The 13,260-nt window shown below is 42.6% G+C and overlaps 1 protein-coding gene across 8 annotated transcripts in view; it reads right to left on the reverse strand.

Annotated features, from left to right (window-relative positions):
- Window positions 1-7,485: 7,485 nt before the first annotated feature.
- Window positions 7,486-13,260, reverse strand: part of FRY (FRY microtubule binding protein) — a 422,104-nt gene continuing 416,329 nt past the window's right edge. For all 8 annotated transcript variants that reach the window (XM_054015341.1, XM_054015336.1, XM_054015335.1 and 5 more), the window contains 3 exons: window positions 11,589-11,699; window positions 9,079-9,281; window positions 7,486-8,546 (listed from right to left, as the gene is read on the reverse strand). In XM_054015341.1, coding sequence (XP_053871316.1) covers window positions 8,288-8,546; window positions 9,079-9,281; window positions 11,589-11,699 — 573 coding nt within the window. In that variant the 3' untranslated portion in view covers window positions 7,486-8,287. The remainder of the gene's footprint in view (window positions 8,547-9,078; window positions 9,282-11,588; window positions 11,700-13,260) is intronic.

Genomic DNA, 13,260 nt, shown 5'->3' on the forward strand with positions numbered 1-13,260 from the left:
ACTTTAAGTTTGAAACTGGCTTCATATTTCTTTCTTCTTGCTGGTGGAGCCATGATGGGGTTTTGACTGTTGGACATTTGTATACTGTACTGTATGTACTGGTGCTGTACTGTATGAACAGGTACAGATACTGGTGCTGTACTGTATGTGGTACCCAGTATACAACAACCAGCCAATCACGGCAAGCGATGTACCTTACCGGCGATTGGCTGGTTGTTGTATACAAAGCCTGCTTGGATTGGTCAGCTCTCCCTGCCTGCCCAGCCCTCCCTGTCTCCAAGACTATCAGAGCGGTAGCGCAAACACGCCTCTTTCACCCGTCTGGCCCGCCCTTGTATCCTATTACCTCCTTCTCTGCCTCTCAGATCTCGCACATGCGCGCCTGCGCCGCTTCACTGCAGTCCTCAGGAGCGAGATCTGAGAGGCAGAGAAGGAGGTAATAGGATACAAGGGCGGGCCAGACGGGTGAAAGAGGCGTGTTTTTCTGGGCACAGCGCCGCTCTCTCTCTTTTTGCCATACCCCGGGCGTCCCGGACGCCTGCAGCTTGCTCCGCCCTTGCTGCTTTCATGCGTCCGCGGCCGTTTTTGAGCTCCCCCCACCATATGCGGTGACCGCAGATTCTCCAGTCTGGCTCGGAAGTTTCAGCACCCGGCGTATAAGACGACCCCCGATTTTTGAGAAGATTTTCCTGGGTTACAAGGTCGTCTTATACGCCGGAAAATACGGTACCTCCGTTCATAACTGAAGAAGTCACTAATACTTGACATAAGACAGTTCTTAACATTGGCTGGAATCCCACTCTAAATTCCTATAACAAAAACTTTTCAGTTGGCCTTCATTGTAGTTGTGGTGCTTGATTCTGTTTAGTGTGGCTAAATGTAATTTCTGTGGCACCGGTAGAAAAACGCAGTTGTGCTGGGAAGTCTAGAACTCCTCTTTCCTTAGTGATGTGACAAAAATAAGGATATTGTAAAACCTCAGTCTTCACAAAGAGCATTTCTGACTAAGACAGGTCCCATGCTGCAGGTATCACTGAGGTAGGGGGCTGGGTTCCAATGTGTCTGTACATTGACCTAGTCACAACAGTTAAGATCAAGGGCAGAAGTGATAGAGTAAGGCTCTGTAGAGTCCAGGATCTTAAATTCATGTATTAAATTCTTGCTCTGCCAGAGGATCTGTATGTAATGGTTTAGCACTGACAAGTTTAACTCCATTGTTGCTGAGTTATTTTCCAAACCCATGAAAGGAACTGAGTAGGTGAGTGGGAAAGCGGGAGGGGGCGGAGGGGAAGAGAGGAGAGGATTGTCATTTCTATTTTTAGCCTTTCAGGCAGGTACATTAAACAGATATGCAATTTGGCTATAGTCACCATAGCCATTAACTTGATTACATTTTATCCAGGAGTACAACATGTTTTCTTTACAGAATAAAAAAGTTTTCCTATATGTTAGTATCTACTTCCTCCCCCAAACTATTTTTGCAGTTTAGAAAAAGTGCACTGTTCAATAGACACTCCTTCAAGGAGATTTATTTTGAAACAGTAGTAGCAAGAGTAGCTGCTCCATTGTGGGAGTTGCATTCAGTCACACAGTATAGTCAGCTGGCAATGTGGATTTGAAGGGAAAATTCTAACATTTTATTATTCATAGGGGACTGGTAATTTTAAGAGTAAATGGGCAGACCAGGGAGAATGTGATTAAATTTTCTACTGCTCCAGTTCCAACTGTCTATTTCTTCTAATAGTTTTAGTGGCTAAAACTAAGTTCCTTTTACTGTATAATAAGTTCACTCAGGAAAACAAGGTCCCAGTGACCAGCCTCAATACTTGCATCCACATTCACATAGATGCAAATTGGGATCCCTATTTATTTTATCACAAAAATCCCAGATGGGTATAAAATTGTGGGCTGAAATATATTGAAACGGGTGATGTTAATGAGCACCAACACAAAGTTCTTACAGTACTTCACTAATGAAAGTCACTCAAAACAGTACTTAGAAATGAAATATATAGTTGAGATTTGATATCTTGTTTTCCATTACCTTTAAAATGTTTCTGCTCTGAAAAAAAATACTATGTATAACATCATTTCTTCCTGAACAGACTTTCCCTGTGTTTATTCAGTCATACAACTAGAAGTGGATTTTTTTGTCTGGGTACACCGCAAGAAGGACAGGAGACTTGTTATGGGTTTTAATCAGGCCCCAACTTTATTATATAGATGTCTGGGACTACCTGGCAGATAAAGTGTACAGTGCAGGCAAATCCATGCTTATTCACATCAATTCTCCAGGGCTTCCACCAGCCCCCCTTTGTTTCCATCCAGGTCCCCCAGCTGACCCATGGCTTGGACCTTACCATCCACCAACCTCGCAAGAGGCTTAAGGAGGGCTAGGAGAACGGGGGGGTAGGGGGTGTTGGCTCCCTGCTGTACTGGTCATGGGAGTCCCTGAACCCCCTCCCCCATTCTTTTTCTTTATCCATACCTCCTTTTAAGTCCTTTATCTGGTCACCGGCTGCCCTCCCTATGGAGTACCTGCACTGAACAGCCACCGCAAGGAGGCACCAGCCATTTGCTTGGCTGCCTCCCCCCAACCATGCCGGGTTTCCAGACATCTGCAAATGGCCTCTTGGCTAGCAGCCCTACTGGGGAGAAAGAACCCATTGTCCCATGTGTGATCGTCAAGGGGCACCAGCAGCTGCATTGTCCTTGACCTGCAGCAACCGCCTTTAACGGAGGGCCGCATAGGGGACCCATTCTCTGGATCCTTGTATTGACAAGACTCTTTAAAAGAAAACAAAATAAAGGCTGGAGCCAAAAAATCTGCATTTCTCCAACCACATGACATTCCAAGGTTCCAGAGAGCCCATGGCAAACTGGAAATGAGACAAGGTGTTTGCTATGCCATTATCCATGCCCGGCATGTGCTTGGAAGAAAAAACAGATGTTGAAGGTTAAGCATGGGAGGACAAATGCCCTTACCAACTTTCCAATCCTGTGTGATCTGAGAGTTTGGCTATTGATAACCTGTACCCCTGCCATGTTGTCGCAACAACAGCACACCTGTATATTAGACCCAAATTAATAACCATTTGTACCTCCACAATGATACCCTCTTAAATTTATTTAGAAAACTTTTCAACACCCACAAGTCTTACTACATCTGTGTAGTGACTCATATGTAATTGTGTGGTCTGGCTATGCCAGCCGGTGCCACTGGCAGTCTGGCACCAAAAGTCCACCCCGGGGCAACAACCTTGCAAGCAAAGTTCAGCTCAAAGCCCAGGTAGGTTAATGTCTCGACAGGGGCCTTCTGTTTTGTCCTTCGCTAGGGATTTCCCCAACTATTTAGCCAGGGCCTGAAACGTGTCCAACAGGTGAAAACACTCATTTGTCCCAGCTCGCTCTGCTAACAAAAATTGTGCAATTAATGCACTATTTGGTTTAGTCCCACTGACTTCACCACTGCCCAGTGCAACATTGTACTAAATTTCTGAAAAACTACACAGGATACTGAACAGCTCCTGGGCATAGCCTTGTTGAAATAAAATTGCCAGTGGTAGGCGTCTTAAACAACCACCATTATTAAATGCCCAGCAAATACTATTATGGGCCCGGGGCCCTCTTCGGGCTTGTTGCAGTATGAACAAACCCCTGGCGCCCTTGGTGTTATGCCCTTGAACCACAGTGTCTGATACCACCTTATTCCAGTTTGTGTTGCTGCCCTTAATGGAAACGGCTTATGATATGCCCCCAAACATATTGGGTGCCCACCTAATTATATTAATATAATTGACAAAGGCCGGGCTGCTGTCTGGGTGGGCCTGTACCATAACACCCGCCTAGACGATGAGGGTAGCCTCCCCATTTTTTCGTGTTCTAGGCACCCTTGGCCTCTTGGGAAGTTTGCTGTTTTGCTTGCCTTGTCCATGTTTACTGCCTGTGAACACCTTCCTGTGCCATAGGGATACCTGCACAAATTGCCTGTGAGAATTCTATATTTAGTTGCACTGAGTAGGTGAACTCCCATCAGGTCAGCTCCCACGGTAACCGTATTGCAGAGTCCTGCTCCCCCATAGGCCCCTGGGGAGTGTCTACCTTGTCCCCTGCGGTCACATACCCTGATGGCTGATGAGTTGCCCTGTGCCCCTTCCTTGTCCTGCTGCTAAAAGTTGAGCCCATGCTGGGCCTACCCTGTCACCCTGTGCAGACCCCTCACACCTAGCTGCCTGAAACTGCTGTTGTAATTGCAAATTAGCTTGCAGCAGCTGTGTAATACTGTCAGTGCCCCCCACTGAAGGTGACACCCCTAGGTGGGTCTGCCCAGGCTTCTCAACCTTCCACTCCTGGGCCCAGAGTATTTAATACCCCAATTGGCTGACTCCTGTTCCCCTTAGGTGAACTCACTGAGTGACTGGTTAAGCACAGTCCCTGCACCTGGCTGTGGCCCCTGCAACTGCCACCCTTTGCCAGGCTGGAAGGCCGGATAACACCTCTACCACCCATTTCCCCAGTCTCTGTGTGGTTTAGATTACACTCACCTCAGGATCAGCATTACCACCATCCCTTGTGTTAGGTGGAAGAAAACATCCTGTTTTTTTAGGTGACCTTGCGCCCTTTGAAGCATTGTAATGCTGTGGAGAAAACCTCAGAAACATCACTGACCATTTGCTGCACATCTTAGCCGACCACCCCATTAATGCACACAACCTGCTCACCTGAGTGCGTGGACACTTTCCTATGATCATTTGCCTCCCTTAGTCCATGAGGCTGCCTTGGGTTATTAAACAGTAGCAGTCCACGTACTTGTGAGCCCCCTTGCCCCTGCTGCAGTACTGTCTGTCTTGGGTTTCCTTCCAGTCCATGGGCTCCCTTGGGGCTGCCCTGCCTGTGCCTGTCCCCTTTCCAGCAAAGGTATAGGCACCTGAGCAGCAAGGAGCACACAGCTATGAAACAGTTAAATTGTTCTTGCCTTCCTCTGTCCCTCCCCCCACATTAATTGTCCCTTGCTCCCTCCCCCTCCCAGGAGACACCCGCTTGCTCCAAGTGAAATGAGAGGAGGGACAAAACCCATGCTGATGTTTATAACTCCTCATTCCTAGGTGATGAGTCATCCACCACACTGACTGCTCCCCCCCCATGCACACTGAATTCCTTGCTTTGCAAACACTGATTGCTTCACCTTGCTTGCAAATTCACCGTCCCTGGTTGCACCTTCCAGGCTGCCTGGGGGTGATAGGACCTGGGGGCAGGGCCGGTGCAAGGAAGTTTTGCACGCCCCCCCGTCATCCAGCTAACCCGCCCCCCTGCTGCAGTTAACCCCCCCCCCCGCGGCAGCTAACCCTGCCCAGGGAGATGCCCCGCCCCTGCGGCAGCTAACCCCGCCCTCGGCTCTGCCTCCTCTGGCGCCGCTCTAGTTCTCCTCCCCTTGCAGGCTTACAGCGCCGATTGGAGGAGACTTAGAGCGGGGGCTGAGTGTTCAGTGGAGGAGGCAGAGTGGAGGTGATCTGGGGCGGGGAGTGGTTCCCCTGTGTGCCCCCTCCCCCCCGTTACTGCGGGCGGCCCTCCCCGCCACAGGTCACCTCCACTCCACTGCCTCACCTGAGCGGGCTTTTAGGCCCCCCAACCACTAGGCGCCCGCTTAGTTTACCTAAATGGTTGCACTGGCCCTGGGGCAGGGGACACTAGTTCCCCTTCTTTTCACTGTCCCCGTCTGTGTAATTTGCCTGTGCCTGCCCTTCCTTATCTCTGGGGCCAGGGGAGGGGAGTAATACCCCCCCATTTTCCTGAACTTACCCTTCTCTGTGCCCCTGAAACCATGCTGTTGCCAGTGCTGTTTGCTGCTTTTCTGGAGCCATGCTTTCTTGGGGCCATGCTGCTGCCAAGTGGTCCTGCAGCAAGGCTTAGAGCCCCAGCCTGTTCCTGTTCTGCTGGCTTCCTTTTGTTAGTCTCTAAGGCTGGGTCTACACTACCCGCCTGAATCGGCGGGTAGAAATCGACCTCTCGGGGATCAATTTATCCCCGAATCAACGCTCCTACTCCACCAGCGGAGGTGGGAGTAAGCGCCGTCGACGGGAAGCCGCAGAGGTCGATTTTGCCGCCGTCCTCACAGCGGGGTAAGTCGGCTGCGATACGTCGAATTCAGCTACGCTATTCGCGTAGCTGAATTTGCGTATCTTAAATCGACCCCCCCCTGTAGTGTAGATGTAGCCTCTGGTACCACAAGTACTCCTGTTCTTTTTGCTGGCTTCCTTGTTGCTGCTTTCACATAGAGACTTGCCTCCCCCAGGTTTTGTACCTTTATGCACATACCAGGGAGGAGGGGGGAGTGAATCATTGCTGCAAAGTTGACCACCGAGCACCTTTTGCAGCAGTTTCTGACCTTCTTTCTCTCCCTCCCCCAATCACAATGCAGAGCTGTCCTTCTTTGGGTAAGCCCACACAAATTCTGCCCCACCTTTAGTTGTGGTGCAGTCATTTTAGTACTTGTAGCCCTTCAGGGTCAACACAGATCTGAGAGATGGATTATATACCATTTTGTGCAGCAACACAGTTGTTTACCAAGTTCCAATTACAGGACCAATCAATTATAGCTGTGCAAGCAAGGAATAAGAGAAGGGTGGCAAGTCATTGTGTTTTCAAAGGAAGAAATGCTACTTGACTCTCAGATGCCAGATTGAATTGGCAACGCTGCCAGTTAGAAGATGTTAGTACCTGTAAACCAAGAACACCTGAGATGGAAATCTTTCAGACACAAAGCTGGAAGGCCACAGTGCTACAGTCATAGTCACTTTTCAGAACTGAACTTTAAACCATGAGATTTTAGAAACTTTTTTTTTTTTTAAATCTACAGTCAATTTGCTCTTCCCTTTACATGTTATTGCTAAGGAATAGAATACAGATATCTTACATTTTCTTTCTGTATAATGGGCTTAGACTTTTCAGAAGGAAATAATTATGAACATTTCAGTGTCTGCATGTTATTAATAGCTTGAGTCAGTATTGTAGACTCAGTCGAGAACAAGATCTTCAGCAAACCAATCAGCACATACACAGTTGTGATATATGACTTTTATATTTTAGTTAAATGAATGTACTGATCAAAATATCAACCAATGTTACTTCACAAAAAACTAAGTGTATTTACAACCCGAATAAGTTATATAATGTCTGAATAAGAGTGTCTCAGATGTGCAACAGATTTACATGCACACATTTAACAGCAGTTAAATGTAAGGAAACAAAAACATATAAGAATGACATATATATATAATATAAGTCATTCTTGTATGTTTTATGGTATATATATATAACAAATCAAATAAGACATCTTTTTAAGAACGTAAAGTGAGAACTTGCATTTCACATTAATATTTTAAATTTTATAGTCCAAATTTATATTAAATAAAAATATGCATGCGTGAGAGTTCAAAAGATTTTGAATATGTGATGTGACTTTTTCCTACAAAATGGTAAGGTAAATCAGATCAACCATCCTTTAATAGTATAAATATATTAATAAAAGCAACCTTCTAGTAAAAAGCAGCCAAAGTCCTTAACAAAAAGAAGAAAGAAAAAAAGAGAAAATTTACCTAGACCATTCATGGCATTCAGGGCCTAAGAACAGACCTCTGCAATATGATCCAGTACCTTCAGAAACAGTAGCCTAGCAACATTAGGAAATGTACTTTCATAGCAGCTCATCGTTTTAAGATACAGTAATCATATTCAAATTACAGTGTACAGTAAATTGTAGTCCATTTACAATTTGTTTCATATACACAGGCTCTCAGCTTTCGACCAATTTTGCAATGTTCTGTGGCCAGCTTCATTTTGCCCAGCTTTCGCTCAACCAAACAACACAAAAAAGAGAAAAAATGTTCACGTTTTATAAGAAAAAATATTCTATAGTGAAGGAAACATTGCACTTTTGCCAATCTAAAATAATTTTCTAAAAAGGAAGTACTGTTCAGTGTAGTAGGCTTTGGTATGCAATGGAAGTCACTTCTTCAGTAGTGAGTTGCAGTTGCTCAGTGAAATGCTAACCAATTTTTGTGCAACACAGAACAAAGGATTCTGTCCTGGATATTCTATGCTTCCTTTGTCCTTACAGTATTGCTACACATTTGAAGTTCTGCCCATCTCTTTTTAGAAGAAGTCCTAAATGTAACAAGAGTCAGTACAGCTTGACCAAACTTTTCTAAGGCTGAGAAGACACTGAACCACCTCACTCCAGCAGGGCAGCACTCCCAGCTTGAAAGAGACAGGGGACACAAGACTCCTGTCAGAGACTTGTGCCGGAAACACTGGAGTCTGGAAGAAAAGTATTGATGACCCGATAACTCTGAGCTCTGCGAATCATGTCGCGAATCTCTATATTCAGCTCCATTAGTTTGGTACAGATTTCAGTCAGGCTCTGGTTGGAGCCCACTAGTGCATAAGTGCCAGTCTGGCCCAGTGTTTGATGCCGGAAGTAAATATTCAGTAGTGTCTGGACCTCATCATCAGAATTGCTTCCAAAGATGTCATTTGGCCACAAACTCCTGCAGCGCAACCAATGGAAAGCATATTTATGTTATTACTTGTTTAGTGGGATGATATTTGACATAGATATATACATCAATTGTATTTTCTACATATCTATAATCATACTGGAACTAAATAATTTCACAACACTTGTTAATCAGACCCAGAATATTAGACACTGAATTCACATACCATATGAAATGTAAGCCCCATCATATAAAACTGGAAAAAGAAAACTCATACAAAAAAATGGAAAAGACAATGGGCTGGATCCTTAGCTGGTATAAACTAATGATTTACACCTGCTGAGGATCTGGTCCTAAAAGTGAATTAATTTTCAAAAACAATTTCACTGCAGTACTTTTGATCTATACTATAATTAAGAAATTAGGATAATGAGATTTGTTTGATCTAGTATTAATATCCTTAAAGTTACTCAAGATATCACTTAAATGTTCTTGCTGGAGAAACAACCCACTTAGGAAACTGATAAAAACATGCATTTTTAATAATGTGACTGTTTAGTATAAATCAGGTGGGAAAACTTGCCTGCATTCTCTTATCTGTAGTAAAGCTTTACTAAGTTCATTGCTTTTTAAACACTCCAGCATGGATTGAATGGCTGCTTCTGTAGAACTGAATGTGGGCTCAGATAAGGCAGCTTCCATATTTAGAGGATCAGCTGCAATAGCAGCAGTAGCATCTTTAAGATTTTTCTTTAATTCACTCAGTTCTCTTGACATATTTAGGAGCTGTTCAAAGAAAAGAATTGATAAACATATTTATATTTTCCTTTTGTATCAAGAAGCAGCAATACATTTCAGATCAGCTCTATCATATTAGAATTATTTGTTGCTCATGGAACAAACATCATTTTAATACAAAAACAATGCTTCTCCATCTCAATGGCAAAAATTCTCAAAAATTTTCTCATACAGTATATGCATCTACTGTACACAAACTGAAAAGATCTTATTTTTATTTTTTATTCAATCATCTGCTTTGCATTTGGCTTTTAACATATAAGAACACATCTAGCTTTCAAAATATATCATATCTAACAGGATCAACCCCCTGAAATGTTCAATAAGGAGATAGTAGTTATGTAACCCTTTTACTGGACAGAAAATTTAACGTGGCAAAAGATAGACAATTCACAATGCCTTAATTTGGTTCTAAGGATGTAACAGAACATGACAATATGTGATAAACATGTTCTATCGACTGTGACAGCAACTGACAGTGGCTATTCCTTTTAAATAATCGTTAATGTATCCAGCAAAACATGCTACTTTCATGATTAAAACTATTCCTCCTATTGTTTTTTCCACTCTGTAGGTTGCATTAATTGTAACAAATGATCCCATTGATTCACTCATTAACCTCAGGTATTGTGCTAAAATATGTTTACAAAATCAATCCTCTACTAAAAAAATTACTAAGATCTTAAAAAATAAAGTCTACCATTCATGGTACTAGAGTCCTAATAACTGTCCTCTGCAATATGATCCATTACCGTAAAAGAGAACAGCTTAGCAATATTACAAAACATACTTTGCAGCAGCTTCTCAAGATAAAGATATGGTAATATTCAGATTGAGTGTAGTGTCCACACCACAATCACTCTTGAATTAAACCAATAACTATATAAATTAAACAATCCCCAATTACTACAAAATCTGCGAGCTACTTGCTGTATACACTTTGCAATTTGAAACTTCTTGTTCTAAGAATACAATCATATTAAAAGCACTAGTTCTTTCCCACTACTTTCATATATAACACATTTTTACAAGGAAAAAAAAAACATATGCTGTAATTTATTTTATCATCTTCTCTTAAGTGATGACCACAGAATATACAGTAGTTACATGAAAAATACCGTTTCTTAATATATTATGTGTTTTGGAATATTTATGAGACTATATTTGCCTCCAAAACCTGCTGATGTGAAGCATTTTAAAAAAGTAATCTGTGTAGAAATATCTGAAGAGAAATGGCCAGCTATCAAGCTCAAAACAGACCATTTCTGTGTCATGGTTTTAGAACTACTGTATCTCAAAGATGTAGTAAGAAATTTTAGGAAACATTTTCTAAAACAAGCGACACAATGTTTATGAATCAAATTAAAATTAAATGACTATGATGATATTATGGTTCTTCGTACATTCTAATTTTAATATTTTTTCTTTTAAGTGAATTTAGTACTCTTGGCTAGAGTCAGATCGACAGCAGCAGAGACTGGAGACCTTTGTGAATCCACAGAAGAGGTACGGCATGAACACTTACAATGCAAGCTTAAGGTCAAGTCTATACTACAGACTTCTGCCACCATAACTATGTCAGTCAGGGGTGTGAAGAGGTGTGATCTCTGACTGAGACAGCTGCACTGGGAAAGCTGCAGTGTAGACTCAGTTACACCAGAAAAAATGTGCTTTTGCTGGTATAATTATATCTACACTAGAAGCTTTTTATTTCATTCAGGGGTCTGGAATAAGCAAAGTGCAGTATTGCCAGTATAAACTGCATCCACTAGGAGCACTTTGCTGGTATAGTTATAGTGGCAAAGTGCTCCTAGTGTAGATCTGGCCACAAAGTCCAACTAACGTCAGCCATGGCTAGAATAAGAATCATTTCCAGACAATGGAAGCAAGGTCAATTTCCCTGAACATTTTCTTTGATCCTATAAAGACTTATGCACTTATTTAATTTTACATAGAATGAGTAATCCCAACATGTTAAATTAAGCATTTGAATAAATCTCTGCAGGACTGGGCCTAATTTAGTATTCTCACTCATTACCATGCAAATTACTGAAATTACCATAGAAGACTGACTGCATAAAAGAACTCAAACTTTGAATCACTGTACTGTCTCTTACATACAGTGCAGAATTCCCAAACACATTTTAATTCAGACAAAGGAGTGTTATAGAACCATTTAGTTTGGAGACCCATAATTCAGGTTAATAATTATTTTTTGGTGAAAACATGTAGAAATAAAAATACAAAGATACAGTGATTATTTTAGTAGAAGGCTTGGTTGTGCTTATGACATACCTCTGGCATGGAACTAACTTCATGCACCTGTCCAATGAGTTTACAGTACGACTGAAAAAGCAACAGCAGCTGGAAGTGGAGTTTATATAATCTCTGACACAGTTCCAATTGCTAAGGAAAGATGTATAGGAGGAGAAAACATTAATAAAGAGCAGCAGATTTTGGGTCATTTTTGTGCAGCCAATAAAACATATTTGGGGATATATCTATTACTGTTTCTCTGGTAAGAAAAAGCTGGTTGGCATATCATATCAGAGTGAAAACACCCACAATTTTGTTTTGTCTGTATCTGGTCACAGTTCAGAATAATAATTCCTAGTTCTTATATAGCACTTTTCATCAGTAGATGTCAAAGTGCTTTACAAAGGAGGTCAGTATCATTATCCCCATTTTACAGATGGGGAAACTGAGGCACAAAGAGGGGCAGTAACTTGCATATATATAATGCTTTTAAAATTAAAAAGTGGCCAGAGAGATGTCTTCTGAGAGAAAGGAAATCCAAAATGGGGTCCTGTCCCATGACCGGGACTCCTAGATGCTATGATAATACAAGTCATAAACGACAATAAGAATAACAAGGCGGTGCTCCCTTCTGCTTCTATGAGTGGAAAGGAACAAAAAGCAGTGAATCCAATCATGTGGACATAGAATGTGTGGGGGAGGTAGGAAGTGCTGGTTCTGCCACATAAACCCCCTTTTCCTCAACCTTGATGAAATCACTCCATGGGGACTCTGGGAAGGGGAATCAAGTTCCATAGATAAGGGGAGATCTGGTCTCTGTGGTATCATTCCTGCCATCTTAAGTTAATATTGCCCCAGGAGTATTAACTTAAAATTATTCTCTTAACACGATGTGCAACTCCATCCCCAAGGGGGGACTGAGGATACCAAGGTATCATGGAATGGCTATAGTAGTTATGAGGTTCAGAAGAGCAGATGGACCTGGAGTTGTGGCTTTCCCAAGAGTATGGGTTTTGGGATTCTGAACCCTCCGCTAACTCTACAGGTGGACCAAGGGCCAAATTCTGTGTCCCTGACTGAACTATGAGGTGGAAATGCTTTGAATCCAAATTCAAGGAGCTTCCTGTCTCTCATGGAGGAAGGATTAACTTGTGTAGGGAATGATTTGTCTTACAGACTTTTTAAAAGAAAAAAAACACCAATCTTTAAAGCTTCAAAAGGGACCAAAAGGACTTGTGCCTAGACATAATCTCAGTGGCTGCTTTTGTTGCTTTAGAAGCAGGGCTGCCCAGAGGGGGAGGCAAGTGGGGCAATTTGCCGTAGGGGCCCCCCATGAGAATATAGTATTCTATAGGATTGCAACTTTTTTTTATGGAAGGGGCCTCCGAAATTGCTTTGCCCCAGGCCCCCTGAATCCTCTGGCCCTGTTTAGAAGCTTGTTAACAAAAAATACCTCACAAAAGGCTTTATGAGGTCCATTTCACCAACTCTACCCCAAACCAGTATTGTGTCAACTCTTTATAAGAACAAGGAGAGCTGGACACAGCTCATTCTGAGTGTCACATGATGGAATCACTTGATAGCAATGCAAAGTGCTTCTTCCCCATCTCCCACGTGAGAGATTAAGTATGATACTTCTGTAATTTGTAACCAGCAATTAGTTAGAAACAAGGTTCTGATTTAATCACAGAGTGTAACCAACCCTTGCAAT

This window comes from Malaclemys terrapin, chromosome 1, assembly GCF_027887155.1.
Source record: "Malaclemys terrapin pileata isolate rMalTer1 chromosome 1, rMalTer1.hap1, whole genome shotgun sequence".
In the NCBI taxonomy this organism is placed as follows: Eukaryota; Metazoa; Chordata; order Testudines; family Emydidae; genus Malaclemys; species Malaclemys terrapin.